Source organism: Chiloscyllium punctatum, chromosome 12 (genome assembly GCF_047496795.1).
Source record: "Chiloscyllium punctatum isolate Juve2018m chromosome 12, sChiPun1.3, whole genome shotgun sequence".
Taxonomy (NCBI): Eukaryota; Metazoa; Chordata; class Chondrichthyes; order Orectolobiformes; family Hemiscylliidae; genus Chiloscyllium; species Chiloscyllium punctatum.
The window spans coordinates 35,539,135-35,555,612 of record NC_092750.1 but is presented as its reverse complement, the minus strand read 5'-3'; the positions used below and the strand labels follow the sequence as shown (position 1 = coordinate 35,555,612).

General features: G+C 38.2%; 1 protein-coding gene across 4 annotated transcripts in view; it reads left to right on the top strand.

Annotated features, from left to right (window-relative positions):
- The window catches only part of tasora (transcription activation suppressor a), a 58,011-nt gene extending 43,357 nt beyond the window's left edge, over window positions 1-14,654 (top strand). Inside the window, exons 15-23 of one of the 4 annotated variants that reach the window (XM_072582324.1) lie at window positions 568-1,091; window positions 4,521-4,653; window positions 5,065-6,089; window positions 8,328-8,453; window positions 9,516-9,675; window positions 10,064-10,172; window positions 11,594-11,772; window positions 11,860-12,018; window positions 13,100-14,654. In XM_072582324.1, coding sequence (XP_072438425.1) covers window positions 568-1,091; window positions 4,521-4,653; window positions 5,065-6,089; window positions 8,328-8,453; window positions 9,516-9,675; window positions 10,064-10,172; window positions 11,594-11,772; window positions 11,860-12,018; window positions 13,100-13,710 — 3,026 coding nt within the window. In that variant the 3' untranslated portion in view covers window positions 13,711-14,654. Of the gene's footprint in view, window positions 1-567; window positions 1,092-4,514; window positions 4,654-5,064; window positions 6,090-8,327; window positions 8,454-9,515; window positions 9,676-10,063; window positions 10,173-11,593; window positions 11,773-11,859; window positions 12,030-13,099 lie in introns of all 4 variants that reach the window. The other 3 variants (XM_072582325.1, XM_072582323.1, XM_072582326.1) reach the window with 3 other exon arrangements.
- Window positions 14,655-16,478: the final 1,824 nt, after the last annotated feature.

Here is a 16,478-nt window from a genome sequence, read left to right as displayed (position 1 = left end):
TATTAGCTGGTTGTATATTCCCTGTTTGCTGAAGTTTTGTTATCAGGCTTGATAATTGTATGTGAGTTTCCAACTCCACAGTGTGCAGGTTCTACTGATGGTGTAAATCAACTGGATGATGAAAGCTATTTCATGTTTTCTGGGATTGTGTGCTAACTGATTTTGGTGCCTTTCGGATGGGAGGGGAAATATCTTACCCAGTTCAGACTATCATTTTTGTCTGATCATGGTTTCATGAAATAGAAGTGATGGAGAAACTCAGCAGATCTGGCTGCATCTGTGGAGAGAGTCCAATGTGACTTTTTTTTTTGGAAAACCAAGTTTCATGAAATTGGTCAACCTGAGTAACTCGGGTGTTGCCTGTAATCACTTGAAATCAGTGTTTTTGATCTGTCTTTTTAAAAAGATTCTGTCCATGAAAGTACCAAGTATTAAAATGGCTAGTAGGATTCAAAATAAGTTGGCTTTTTATATTTTAAATCATTGTAACAGTACATATAGTTAAATTCACAATTAATGTACAATTAAAATCAGCCTTTTTGTTTTAAAAAGATAATTTCTTTGCAGGGTCAGTGGCAGTTGATGAATCGAGGTTATCTGAAACTGACCAAATAATAAATGGGCTTGGTTTTAGTGAAGCTGACGTAAGGCAACGTGAGCCTACGACGACATTTGCCCCAGATACTGAAAAACTCGTTGGCTTGTTGCTTGGTATATTCAAATCGTCAAATTGTCAGAGCACTGGCTCAGAAGTTCCATTAAACCAGGATGCAAGAATGCTAGTTTGTTCCAGTGGTGGTGATCTACAAAACAAGAATTTGGATTACTTTTGGGACCAAAGTAACAGCTTGATTAATGAGAAAGAACAACTGAATCAGAAAAACATCAGTCACCCACCACACACTGAAGCAGCAAATCAAGATCACACTCAGGAAGCCTTTATTCCTGTCTTTGAGCAAGAAAGTCCAAGATTATGTGGAAGTGGTTCAGGTTTAGCATATGTTGATGATATTCATTTCAGAATAAAAACGAAGGACCAACCTTCTGGAGAACGTTCACTGCAGTACAATTTGAGAGCAGAGTACTCAGAGGTAAGGCTTACTAGTCTGTGATTCTTTTAGTTGCCTATGCTTGAAACTGTATGAATTAAGGGATTAATTTGTCAACCTGGATTTTGTAGTGAGTAGTAAATTGGAAAGGGTTTTTTGTCAGTGACTTCTTCAGAGGTTACTTTGCAATCTCCATGGTGAAATTTCCAGTTATTGTTGATAGATTAAATCTCTTGCCAAGTCAGGGGAATGTCTTGCAGTGGAGAAGAATTAATACCGTCAAGCATGTAGAGCAATCATAGTGAAACATTCACATGGAAATTAGGACATTAAAAACACTGAATCTTTTTCCCTTTAGTTGAAAATTTTAGATCATGAAATAAAGGTCAACAGTTGGCTAATGATTCAAACTAAAATTTAGCAACATGTTTAAGATCATTTTTTGTTTTAAAAAGTTTTATTGTGGAACATTCCCAAACCAAAGTTAGTGAAATGATATCTCATTCAACAAAGTGCACTTCTTTACAAGGATGTTTTTCAGTGAAATTGCAAGTGTAGACATAGGCATTTCTCTCATCAGGATGGCAATAAAGATTGCAATCTGGGAAAAGTTACAGTGCACCATTGTCTCATTGACTGCAGCTTTCCAGATTTCTTCTTTTAACCGCTCTTATGCCAACTGCAGAGTTGCTGTCTGTTTCAATGGCTTAATGTTTTGCAACTATCACAGAAATTCTGGATAATTCAATAAGCAAAGTAACATTACTTTACAAAGGGGTTTTCTGACTTATTAATTTGTTGATACAAATTTGAGACTGGGTGAGATGAGAAAGGAAGCAAGTGCATTTGTATCATATTAAATTTGTATGATTTAATGTTTCAAATCACTGCCATCACTGATAGGATTACATATGTGTACGTTACTATATTGATATCTTTAAAAGTCAGCAATCTTTTATCAGAAACTTTAGGTGCCAACTTCCAGAACCATTAGACGTGCTAGCTGGTTGTGACACTGGGAAGCATTTTATCCATAATCCTAAAGTTTGCACAAATGTGCAAAGCAATAAATGGTTTCACCTGGGTCATTAGCAGATAACAAATTGCAAAAGCTTTAACACAGCAAACCAATTTGAAACCTGCCTACAAGGCTAGAAAAGCAGAAGCGATGAGTAATTTCCCGAAGGAATTTAGAAGAGCAATGAAGAATATTTACAGTACAGTGGGTATAGACTGGCTGATGAAACCTACAGGGCCTGCATGAATTCAGTTGACCTAAAGGCAGTCACCTCTGTTATGATTCAATTTTTTAAATAAACTTCAATAATGCCATTAAATAAGATGTTGCATCAGCCTAGTGCAGACAAAAGCAAAATGGTGCAGTACTGGGTTTGATAACTAGGTTAAAAACAATGACTGCAGATGCTGAAAACCAAATACTGGATTAGTGGTGTTAAGCACAGCAGTTCAGGCAGCATCCAACGAGCAGCGAAATCGACGTTTCGGGCAAAAGCCCTTCATCAGGAATAAAGGCAGTGAGCCTGAAGCATGGAGAGATAAGCTAGAGGAGGGTGGGGGTGGGGAGAGAGTAGCATAGAGTACAATGGGTGAGTGGGGGAGGAGATGAAGGTGATAGGTCAAGGAGGAGAGGGTGGAGTGGATAGGTGGAAAAGAAGATAGGCAGGTCGGACAAGTCCGGACAAGTCAGGGTGACAGTTACTGAGCTGAAAGTTTAGAACTAGGGTGAGGTGGGGGAAGGGGAAATGAGGAAGCTGTTGAAGTCCACATTGATGCCCTGGGGTTGAAGTGTTCCGAGGCGGAAGATGGGGCGTTCTTCCTCCAGGCGTCTGGTGGTGAGGGAGCGGCGGTGAAGGAGGCCCAGGACCTCCATGTCCTTGGCAGAGTGGGAGGGGGAGTTGAAATGTTGGGCCACGGGGCGGTTTGGTTGATTGGTGCGGGTGTCTCGGAGATGTTCCCTAAAGCGCTCTGCTGGGAGGCACCCAGTCTCCCCAATGTAGAGGAGACGCAAAGATTGTTCCCTCCGTGACTACCTGGTCAGGTCCACACCCCCCTACGACCCACCCTCCCATTCTGGCACTTGCCCCTGCCACCGCAGGAACTGTAAAACCTGTGCCCACACCTCCTCCCTCACCTCTATCCAAGGCCCTAAAGGAGCCTTCCACATCCATCAAAGTTTCACCTGCACATCCACCAATATCATTTATTGTATCCGTTGCTCCCGATGCGGTCTCCTCTACATTGGGGAGACTGGGCGCCTCCTAGTAGAGCGCTTTAGGGAACATCTCTGAGACACCCGCACCAATCAACCAAACCGCCCCGTGGCCCAACATTTCAACTCCCCCTCCCACTCTGCCAAGGACATGGAGGTCCTGGGCCTCCTTCACCGCCGCTCCCTCACCACCAGACGCCTGGAGGAAGAACGCCCCATCTTCCACCTCGGAACACTTCAACCCCAGGGCATCAATGTGGACTTCAACAGCTTCCTCATTTCCCCTTCCCCCACCTCACCCTAGTTCTAAACTTTCAGCTCAGTAACTGTCACCTTGACTTGTCCGACCTGCCTATCTTCTTTTCCACCTATCCACTCCACCCTCTCCTCCTTGACCTATCACCTTCATCTCCTCCCCCACTCACCCATTGTACTCTATGCTACTCTCTCCCCACCCCCACCCTCCTCTAGCTTATCTCTCCACGCTTCAGGCTCACTGCCTTTATTCCTGATGAAGGGCTTTTGCCCGAAACGTCGATTTCGCTGCTCGTTGGATGCTGCCTGAACTGCTGTGCTCTTCCAGCACCACTTATCCAGTATTTGGGTTTGATAACTGCCCTGTTAGGGTGATCAAACGGAATGTTATGATCCTTTCAAGCATCATTCGTTTAACTGAAACAAACTAATGGTTCCATGGTATTACAGCATGTCTCTCTCTTCTCATTTGACACAACAGGTTCTGACTCTGGCAAACAGTTAAATATATTAGTGTGGGACTCTAAAGTTGTGTGCTGTTCTCTTCAGTGCCATTAGTTGCTTCAATTGCACCTTTTCTATCAAAGGTTCACTATAGTTATCCTGAAGAACACATTTTTGCTCTGAAAATCCTGTTCGTGCCGAATTTGTTTTTGTAATTGACCAGTCAGTTCCCTTTGTGTTTACATGTACTTTTTAGGGAAATTACACATCCAGTGGAAATCGTGAATGAGTGGTGATTGATAGTTAGTTTGACTCATACCAACACATGAAGTATAAACAATATAATTATTTAAAGCCTTACTTTGGATTATTTCCTCAAACCTTTTGATGAAAAATGAAGTGCTAAATTGCTAGTGTGGAATGATAAGTTTTTCCAGAAAAGAATAAGGCCATTCACAACACTCAAAAATAAATAGGTGTCAGCATTTAATCCAGATCGCTGAATTTGTTTTTGTGCTCATGCATCTCTTGCCAAGGAACAGAGCATTGGAAGTGTAGGAAGTTGTAGTCCATGCACCACAAATGCGTCCCTTGAACAGCTGTACAGCAAGAAGATAACCACCTCAGGTTGCACCAGTGATAGTGAAATCAACTGGAAACTTATTCCCATAACTGGTAAGATGTTGTCTAATTGATATTTAAGAAATACTGTGCTGTGATTGTTTGTAACTTCAAACTTGAAGGCATTAAAGTTTTAAGATAGGAGAGGCAGTTATTTAAAAAAATTAGATATCTTTTAGTTTTTTTTCCTTCCCAGATTTCAAAATTTGATTAATCTGTGGACTTGTCTTTATAATAATTTTTCTTCTCTCTGTTCAGATAATTAACTACTTGAAACAGAAATTGTAAAAGTTAATATAATTTGTATTCAGTTGATTGACATTAATGTTCCACCTTGGAGTGTTGATTTTAAAATTGTGGTCTCCTCTGATGGCGTTCTGGTTGAATAACATCAAGCCTTAGAGTTACTAGAACGCCTCGTGTCTAGTTTATAGGATGTACGATAATAGCTGTCTTCGTTTGTAGATATGAAATCACGGATTGAACAACTGTTCTATTTACCACCAGAGGATTCATGTCCTGAAGATCCACGTGTCATAAATCGCCAGTCGAACATTAGTCATCAGTCGCCTATTGATTCTGACGCTGGAGCAAGCAATGTACTAAAGGATTTCAAGTCGGATTTTGCAACTTATGAGACCAATGGCCATCCATTTGATCTGAAGGGTGACTCTGCTTCAGCAATTGAAAGTACTGTTCTATCAGAATACAGCAAATTCTCAGATAAAATGAAACAGTTGCTTAAGAAAGAAAAGGTCCAATATGGCCATGACAACAAAAAACCAATATTTCTTGCTCCACAAAAAGTCCCAGCACTATCCAGGTATTCAAATGTCCAGTCACATCAAGTTTCTGTCCAAAATTATGTAAATAAATTACGCAAGAGGATGAACAGTGTAATTGCTGATGCTTGCTCTGACTTAACTTGCACAAAATTGAATCTTCATCCATCATCGTCCCCAAAGCTAGCTCAGAAAATGCAAAAAGAGATTGTAACCTGTAATAGAGTCGCACAAGAACTACTCCCATCCACACGTTCTCAGTTAAATACTTCAGTGTGCACAACAGAAGAATCTGTTCACTGCAAAAACTCAGTTTATGAAGAAGCGATTCCCTGTGAAAAAATTCAAGGGCCTGAAAAAGATCCAAAAACTGGTGTCTCCCTGTCTGAGAGTGTAGTGCAATCACAGCAAACTTCTGGGCACACTAGCTCAGTCAGTGATTCCAGTTACATTGCAGGGGAGGACAAAAGATTGTCACCAGAGAAAACCCCAGGCTTGGGGAACCAACAGGAGATGGTGCATCCATCGCAAGAACCCAGTGGGACTGTAGGGCTTCCTGGAGCACAACCATGTTTAACCAACTTAATTCAGCAATTAAACCCTGAAGTATTTTGCAGCTTAGTTGAAATTATTAAGGATGTTCAGAAGAACACCGTGAAGTTTTACATTTATGAAGTGGAGAAGACTTCTGTTTGTGCAGAAATAAAGGTACAATGACACTCTCATAATGACAATTGAACTGAACTTGGTTCTTGTGTGTTTTCAGTAAATCAGATGGAATGTTGAATTTTAACTGAATGTTGAACTATTCGGAGTTTCACAGGAATAATTTATTTCTGTTTGTATCATGGGTATGCAAAATGGTACAGAGCCTTGATCTGACCCTACCTAAAGCACTGCACTTAATTTGGGCTATGACAACTGATCAAGGGTTGTAGTGCACGATCACTCTAATGTTGCCAGCACTTAAACGGTTAAGTTGAAAGGATTGGTTGTAAATGGATGTGAGCTTGCTCACTGAGCCATAAGGTTCACTTTTGGATGTTTTGTCATCATACGAGGTAACATAATCAGTGAGCCTCCAGTGAAGCGTTGGTGTTATGTCCCGCTTTCTATTTGTGTTTAGTTTTCTTTGGGTTGGTGATATCATTTCCAGTTCTTTTTCTCAGAGGATGGTAGATGAGGTCCAAATCAATGTGTTTGTTGATAAGAGTTCCGGTTGTAATGTCATGCTTCTAGGAATTCACGTGTCTCTCTCTCTTTGACTTGACCTAGAATGGATGTGTTGCCCCAGTCAAAGTGGTGTACTCCTTTGTCTGTATGTAAGAATACTAATGATGGTGGGTCATATCTTTTGGTGGCTAGTTGATGTTCATATATCCTGGTGGCTGTTTGTCCAATGTGATGTTTGTTACAGTCCTTGCAAGATATTTTGTAAATGACATATTTGTTTTGTATGTTGTTGTATAGGGTCTTTGAAGTTCATTAGCTGCTGTTTTAGTGTGTTGGTGGGTTTGTGGGCTACCATGATGTCAAGAGGTCTGAGTGGTCGGGCAGTCATTTCAGTGCAAGTTGATGTTGGGTAAAGTGTTTAGGATTTCTAGGCACATTTTGTCTGTTTATTTGGGTTTGTTGCTGAGAAATGAATGTACTGTATTTATTGCGTAACCTTCTTGAATATATTGTATAGGTGGCTTTCTTCTGCTCTTCGTAGTTCCTCGGTGCTGCAGTATTTGGTAGCTTGATGAAGTAATGTCCTAATGCAGCTTCATTTGTGGGTGTTGAGATGATTGCTTCTGTAGTTAAGTATTTGGTCTGTATGTGTTGTTTTCCTGTGGATGCTGGTTTGAAGTTCCCCATTGACTGTTTGCTCTACTGTGATATCTAGGAATGGCATTAGGACGTCATTCCAGAACTCTATCAACAAACACATTGATTTGGTTCCCATCTACCATCCTCTGAGAAAAAGAACCAGAAATAACATCACCAACCCAAAGAAAACTAAACACAAATTGTAAGCAGGACATAACACCAGAGCTTTACCAGAGGCTCACTGATGATGTTACCTAGTATGGTAACAAAACATGTGAAACTGAAATTTCCAGCTCAGTGAGCTAGCTCACACCCAGAACCTTAAGCTGAGCTACAAATATTTTCAAAGTTTGCTAATTGCTTGTAAATACTGGTTTATATTACCAAACAATATCAACTTGACATAAGTGCATGCTACCCCACTCTATTGTTGTGATATTGAGATGCACTGACCTGCTGTGTTGTTGATTATTAGAATATTAGAAACTACTTCCTTCCCCTTTAACATGCTGGTCTTCTCCAGCTTATCTGTGTAGTCCTGGATTTGGCAGAGTCTTTCCTGGAGAGAACCAGTTTGGGAGGTCATGGGTCTATAAAATATTCCAACTACTTTAATACTATCAGATATTAAGTCCTTATTTGAGGATTTAGTTTTGAAGTTAGAAGAAAATTGAGGAACCTCTGTCCCTCATGTGACATGGAAGGGGAAATAAGTTACTTAATCTATGTTCCCTTTCACTTTTACAGTTGGGAATGTCTTTGTTCTGTTTTTCTAACAGTATTGTCAGATATATTCATTTTTTTTGTGATATTTTATGTAAGTACGAATAAGGAAGTTATAATATTTGAGCATATTTTACAAATTTCATTTTTAGAGGGATGGATAATAGATAATTATAATACTAAGAAAGGCTGATAAGCAGTTTTGAGAAGTCTAATTTAATAACTGCGTCCCCTGTCATTGTGACCAGTGTCACTGGTGTTAATGTAAAAGCATGTTTAACATAGACTGAAGAAGTGAAAGAATAGGTGGGAGGGATATGCTCATGAGCTGTTTTAAATGGAATTTCAGTTTTAAAGTATTCTAAATTGTGACACACTTTGTGAATGATTCATTAATTCTGAATGATGCAGGAGTATTTGACCGGATTGGGTAATAAGGAGTGTCATCCAGAGGAGTTTTTGAAAAAGAAAGATGGTTCGATGGATAAATTACTGATTATAATTCAAAATGAAGACATTGCATCTCACATTCACAAGGTGAAGACATCATTCTTCAAATCTTCCTTTGCATTTGATTGAGTATTTTCTACTCTCCTGAAGTTCAACCAAATATAAATAATTTCCAGAAATATATATACTGCAAAAAAAGTAATTTCCTACAGCTTTGAGGTATTGAACTTATTGCAGGAAGTTACTTTTGTCATGTCTATAAATAATGTAATGCTTGTATTATACATTTCGATATAAATGAACCGTCTGTTTACTTAAGAGTACCAAATTTGAAAGAAATTTTCTGGATTTAGTTGAATTTATTGGTATATATTTCCAAGACAGTCTTGAATGTAGTCTGGTTGCTTTGAGCACACTTTTTGAGAGGGAGTCAAGTGCTTCCAAAATATCATCATGGGTGTGACCCAATTTAATGTTTCAGACTTGGTGTGAGCACAGGTGAAGATTTGGGCAATACCTGAGGTAGGGAGTGTGATTTCTTTTTAGAGGGGCTTCAGGTGGAACAGTAGTGATGAAAGAAGTTTGGAGTACCCCATTTCACTCTTGTTTAACCCTTCTCCATTTCTCCTCCTTCAACCCACCCTACCCTCCCCATATCCATCTCCTTCAGTACCACCTCCTCCCTCCCTCTCTCATGAGAAGTTGATGAAAAGGCAGGCAGAGACCATCCAACTTTTCATAGGCTTTCTAAAGCAGCAGGATAAAGCCTCAGTGATGAGTTAATACTGATAAAAGGAAAAGTCAGCATTTAGAGGTTTTACAGCTGAGGTCCGTACTGCCTCCAAAATCTCACCTGGGTGTCATGACCTAAAATTTGGGAAACCCTCAAGTAAAGTTTAGTACAAATGAGGAAGTACTATATTGGTGCAGTGTTAGCCCAAAGGTAAAGCTTAGCCTAATTTAACGAGTTGAAACTTGCAGTGACACTCATCTACTTGTCTGCACTGACTTCTTAGGTGGATTTAGGCAGCATGTGTACTAAGTAAGATATTTCAGATTTGCTTTTCGACTTGGTGTGAATGTGGCGGTATCGGCACTTGCAGCTGAGGAGTACATTTATTTGAAAGGTTTAATTTACCTTAATTGCAGGTGCCATCTTTGATATCTTTAAAGAAGTTGTCCCGTGTCAGTTTTGCTGGAGTAGATAGCTTGGATGATGTACAGAATCATACTTACAATGAACTGTTCGTATCTGGTGGATTTATGGTCTCAGATGAAACAGTCCTAAATCCAGAATGTGTTACTGTTGGTAAGTGATCTGCTCCAGCTCAATGTTTCCTGGCAGTTTTAATAACTCTGCCATTTCATTGTTAGACATTGTTAAGAGTTTAGACAATCTTCTAATTTTAAATTAGAAAATAAAGTATTATGAATGGTTCTGTCTTGTTAATACTTTCGTTTTTAAGTTTTGAAATGAAGGATGTGAGTCATTCCTTCTCCTCTTCGCTCTGTTTAGCTCTCCATTTCCAACTTTTAGTGTCTTAGTTAACATGTCTTGAGAATCAGAATCCTCTTACTCTGCTTATTAAGATCTGGGCTCACAATGTGATGGTTTATTGAAGTTCCAAATACAGTATTATTTGTGTTTGGCATAAGTATTATTGTACCTGTTGAACAATATAAAACAATTTTTCCAGAAAAACTTCAGGTATTCCTGGACTTCCTTAAAGATTTGAGTACTCCTGATAGTAAGTGGGTCTGGAAAGTTCATTGCAAAATGCACAAAAAGTTGAAGGAGCTGGCAAGGTCAGTGTGTTGTCTTATTTCATTTTATTGAATAGTAACAAATCAGTCATAATCTATTGCAGATATCATAGTTGAATATTGATTAAAGTTGACTTTTGGTACATAGATCTCAATAATGTAAAGGTCATGTTCACAATTTTCAATAATGTACATTTCCTACATGAATTTGCATGGTTGACCATCCATGCTCGTGTGAGCTGTTTCCTCCCCACTTCCATTTGCTGTTTGAATAAGTTGCCCTCTTTAGACTGCTAATCCTTCATGGCCTTCCTTAGTCTGCAAACAGCACAGCACTATTTCTTGGTCTTTATCATGAACTGGCATTTGAAATGTAAGTAGATGAGGTTTTCCCCCAAAATATTTGTTACTTTTTGTAAAGGACTTTCTGGAATGTTCCAGAGAGGCTTGTCAGGGACTATTGCAGATTCCCAATACAGTCACTTCTAAATTATGTGGGAAACTGAACTGTTCTGTTCTGGTCAAATATGATGGAGATTCTTGTTACTGAAAGTGCCGAGGGTTAAGTAATCACTTCTTACTGACAGCAAGACAGATTTCTTATTGCTTTTCTTCTACACATCTGAAACATTTCTTCTTTCTGGTTTTATTTCTCTTGACTTTTCCTTGCCCCTAACCTTGCCTACTTTAATCCTTGACTGTTACCTCAGATTTACAGAATAAGCCTCTGGGTTCTGGGGCTTGAATCCCTCCCTGAGACACCCGACCAGACCATAGTCACTGGTTGGATGTCTTGACTGCCTGCCCACCACTATTGCTACCAACTACCTCCCAACCTCAAAAGACACTAACACCAGGAAAATTTAAATGTTTTATTATTAACGTTAAAGTACTTCAACAAAACGTAAAAGAAGAATATTGTAATATATAATGTAAAAAACAGCGCAACAGGGTGGAGCCAGAAAAGATGTTGCTCTTAGGTAGGGACATGATTTCAGAGCAAGGGCAGGTCATTTGGGACTAAGGTGCCCAGGGGGTTCACTGAGGATGGTGAAGGCTGTAAATGGACTGCTCCTCCTGTTTCATAGTTTCTATAACCAAGTAAATTTGAATGTAAATCTGACTCTAAACAGCTTGTGACTTTCCACAATCTTTCCCAAACTGTACAATTCGTGATATTTTATCCTGTAAGGTTGGACTGTTTATGACTGCACAGAATTATTGATATAAAAGTAAAAATTACCAAGCACTAAATGGGATTGAATTATTTTTCTAATGGGATATATAGACCACTGAAACTGAAGATCTGTACAAGTTTTATTGAGGAGATGCTGTCTTTGTTAGCATAAATATCTTGCATGATTCTGTTATTGGTGTGAACTGATTCAGATGTTCAAATCATAATGGTACTTTAGAGGTTTTTTGCTGTGTACTGTGAATAATGAAACTATTTTTGTTTACAGAACAAATACAGCAGCTTTCAATATTCTATCACTGCTGAATAAATATCAGAAGTGTAATTTAGTCGAAGTTCTGTCTTACCATGATTGTGACTCCAGATCACGAAACACTATTGAATTAGACTGTTTAGTTAAACTGCAAGCTCAAACAATACAGCACAGACATGCAGTGTTCCTGACTGGTAGGTATTGAATTCCAGCTACAATGTAATTTTCACCTTTTGTACATATAGATTATAAATTAATCTACTTTGGGGTTGTACTTTCAGAGAAAAATATGGAGCCTCTCTTCAATTACTCAGAATGTGGCGTAGTCGTGGCCAGTATTGATGATCTTGTGAAAAACTTCAAAAATCTTATTGGCTATCATAGTTCCAGCATGGAAGATAAACAGCTGTTAGGATTAGGATCTCAAGATGGCCCGCAAGGCAAGTGAAATGTACTGGAAAATTTATTTTAATATTTCAGGGAATTGTTGAATGAAATCTTAATAAGTTAATACTCAGACTTGTATTGCTTAAAATTTACATGAACAAACTCAATTTTGACTGCTTGAATTTGCTGAAGGCAAAATCAAATCATAAATATAAAGGAGAAAGATTTAGAATAGTTGCAAAATCAAGATGTGTAGTGCATTTTCATATTTGCTCAAAAAATGAGATGCAATAAATATCAAACTAATTTCAGTAATATCAATTTTATTAGAAAGACGCAGGAATGCTGAGGATTGTTATCAATGAATTATGTAGAAATCCATTGAGCTAAGAAGTTTTACATTAATCACACCTTAGATACCGTGTTCGGTTTTGATCAGGCTACAAAAGCATGGTTTAATTAAAATAGAGAAAACTGGAAGACCGATCCTGCACATGATGATGAAAATTGGAAAGCTTTGAAAATTAATTTTCTAATTCCATATTCTGAATGTAGTCAATTTCAAAACATTTCATATCTCTAAAGCAGAGCAATTATATGCAAAAACAAAACTGAGTGGAACTGCTAAAACTTAAAAATTACCTGGAAATCTTTTTATCACCTCTGGTTTAAGAAGCTAAACTAGAAAAAATTATTCTAATTATTTTTATTTAAATACTACTTGCTGTCTAATTGAAGAAATTACTTTGGCGCACTGTACTTCATCAAACAATTGAAAACTAAATTAATTAACATGATTGCTCAAAGACTGTTCAGAAGGGCAGATGTTGATTTGTGGATTCTTCCCTTTTGGTCACAGTCCATTATTATTGCCCCTGTAAAGTCAAGCCAGTGATTTCTGTCATGTGGCATTGTGGAATTGGTCCTGTTTACTTTGTGACCAACAGTGCATCCTATAGTCTTTTAGAAACAAAGAAGTTGTTTTACTACCTGGCTATTAGGTTCTATTGGTATCCACTTATCTTACTAAAATGGAAATTTTCAATGTTGTAATTTGGTTTTAAAGAGTTCTTCCAGATCAGATTTTGTCCTGAATGATTTGCCATATTTTCATCAGTAATTTCTCATGGCTAGGTACGTTTTCTTCTAACTCACTGGAGTTGGCAGAAGTGGAAAGAACCGAAGGAAATAATGAAGAGGAAGATATGTCATTGGACTCTGAAGATAATTCACCACAGATAGAAATCTGTAGTGAAAAATCTGAAGATATAAATGTTGCTAATAGCTCTCAAACTGAGGTACAGGGAACAAAAGGTGTGCTGATCCATTCAGAGGAGTCTACTCAACAGGCATCAGGTGATGTTCAGATCACCCCATCAGTGGATGTTACTTCTGAAGTGCCATCAAATGATATTCCTACTTCTACTTTGCAGTTGGTCAGAGGAGATAAAGATTCCAAAAGAGAAGGATTTGCATATAACAGTACTCCATTTTATTCCCATTCAAATGTTGAATCAGATTACAGGAATTTTAATGTAATTACCCATCAGAGTTTTCTAACAAGTGGATTTGGGCAATCATATATTCCTCCTTTAAACCAGAACAGCCAGGACGCCAATAGTTATTTTTCATCAGAGTACAATCAAAACTTACCTTATAAGAACAACTGGAAAAATTCCTGGAATGCTGGTGGTGCATCAAATCTGTCTTACCAGCAGAAACAACATCAACAGAGGTATCACTAAATTCCAACTCTGAACTGTTTTTTGTGGTGATTTTTGAACTGTACATAATACGTTTCTAGACACTCGTGTCCTTGTGCTGTGGTGCTGAAAGGACTTATTCAGAGACATACCATACATATGTTGGTTATAGTGACTTTTGTTTGAGATGGAAGCCATTACATTTGTTCCTCTTCTGTTTAAATAACTACAGTTTTTTTGCTGTTTTCTACTTAAAATGATTTAAGACCTTTTTGTTCTACAGTTGCTTTTTCTTAGAAACAAGCTTTTTTTAAATTCCTGAACCACATTTCTGTTCTTGAATAAGATGTCAGTTATATTCTTTCTTAGACAAGAAATTCAGATCTGGCTGTAAGAATTATCAAGGTCTGAAAACTTTAGTACATCTGTACTGTAAGCACTTCTTTGAAGCATGTTACATTGAGCAATCAGTTTGTGTGTAAACTTAAGTATGATTATTGGCTGTTCGATCCATTACATGTTGGCAGTCTTGATCTGTTAAGAAAAATCCAAAATGTATCTTGATGGGCCTTTTTGGTTAAAGACATTTTTAATTTTTCAGAAAAATGCCACAAAATTCTTCTCACATGTGGTTAATCTTTTGATACATTTAATTTATTTTGTACAAATGTTCCATGAACCAGGTTTTTTTTTAAAATTCAAGTTGTGCGGTTGCTGTTTGGTAATGGTATTTTATTTAATGGCCTTTCAGCAGACACTGGACTGCTTGTTAACTAAACATATTCATATACCTCATTTTCAAGTGTAGAGCCTATTTTGCCACTTGTTCAATTGAGCATTAAACAAAACACTTGCATACAGATTACTTGAGGATACTTGTGTATGTGTGTAAATATATAAATATATATATATATGAGAGAGAGAGAGAGAGATTAAAACTGTTTTTCTTACACTGTTGTATATTAAAAATTAGACCTGTCAAATTAGTCTGGGCAATTTTGTTTTCTTGATTTTTTTTAATTGTGTGAATTTTGGCAAAGTAACTGAGTCAAAGAGTGATTGTTGTGTAGATGGTGACCTGATCCCACAAAGGGTGTATGAGCATTCCAGGTGTTCTATCATCCAGAAAACCATTGCCGTACTTTCACATGGGCCATTTGGCTATACTGTCTTAGTGTGCTATTGAATTCCTCACTTGCTTAATCAAGCTAAAATGATTAGTTACTGAAAAGAATCTCACTCATACAATTACTAGAGCAGATAGATACTATAGAGCTCCCATAAAGTCTGATAATTGATGATTAATGTACATTGGTCTCCTATTTCCAATGCAGCTCCAAACTTCAGCAGCCAATAGAGCTCTTAATTTCTTCTTGCAGAAACCCATACAAGTGCCATCCATCACACCATCCTCTGACTTGTTCTCACATTGAACTACATCTCTTTAAATTCCACAAAACATTGAGTACTTCAATATGTTTTTTTTTAAACATGCATTCATGGGATGTGCAGATTGGCTGGGCCAGTGTTTATTACCCTTAAGAAAGTGGTGATGCTTTGAAGCATTGCAGTCCATGGGCTGTCGGTAGATGATCAATGCCGTTTAGGAAGGGAGTTTCAGGGGAAAAAAAATGCATACGGCTTACATGCCTTTTTAATAGGGGTGAGGAAGAACAGACATGATGCAGTCAATTTCTGATATTATTGAATTCAATACTGATACTTCCAATTTTGCATCTTTTCCATGTTAATATTTAAACTTTGTAGATAACACAAACTTGCCTAAGTAGAAATGTGGTGGTGTTCCTTGAACTTGTGTTATGCTTGTTTGGAACATTGCAGCAGACCCAGAACAGAAATATTAACATGATAGCAAGATGACAAAAAATTGGGAGGCCAGAGATGTTCTGCAAATGGTCACGTAATCTGTATATTCTCACCAATGTAAAGGAGAATTAATTGTGAACAGCCAATGCAGTATCCTAGATTGTAAGAAATGAAATGCTGCTTTACCTGAAATGTGTATTTGGGGCCTTTGAGGTGTTGAATGGCAAGTAATACACCTTGTGCAATTGAATGAAAAGTTGATGAGGAAGTGAAGTAGTTTTTAAAAATTAATTCATGGGATGAGGACATCACTGGTCATGCCAGAGTCAATCACATGGCTGTGGGTTTGGAGTGACGTGTAGGTCAGACCAGGTAAGAATGTTAGTGAACCAGATAGGTTTTCCCTGACAATTGACAATAGTTTCATGGTTATCATTGGACTCTAAATTCTAGATCTTCACTGAATTCAAATTCAAATTCGAACCCAAGGCCCCAGAACATTACTGGGTCTCTGAGCTAACAGTCTAGCGATAATACCACTAGGCCATCACCCCTCTGTTTGAGGATTGGATCAGAGTGTCACAAAGGGAACAGTCCCTGCACATCAACTCCTGGGGGCAAAGTACTAGATTGGATAGAGAATTGGTTGGCTAATAGGAAACAAAGGGTAGTGATTAACGGCTCCATTTTGGAATGGCAGGCAGTGACCAGTGGGGTACCGCAGGGATCCGTGCTGGGACCGCAGCTTTTTACAATATATGTAAATGATATAGAAGATGGTATCAGCAATAACATTAGCAAATTTGCTGATGATACAAAGGTGGGTGGTAGGGTGAAATGTGATGAGGATGTTAGGAGATTACAGGGTGACCTGGACAAGTTAGGTGAGTGGGCAGATGCAGTTTAATGTGGATAAATGTCTGGTTATCCACTTTGGTGGCAAGAACAGGAAGGCAGATTACTACCTCAATGGTATCAAATTA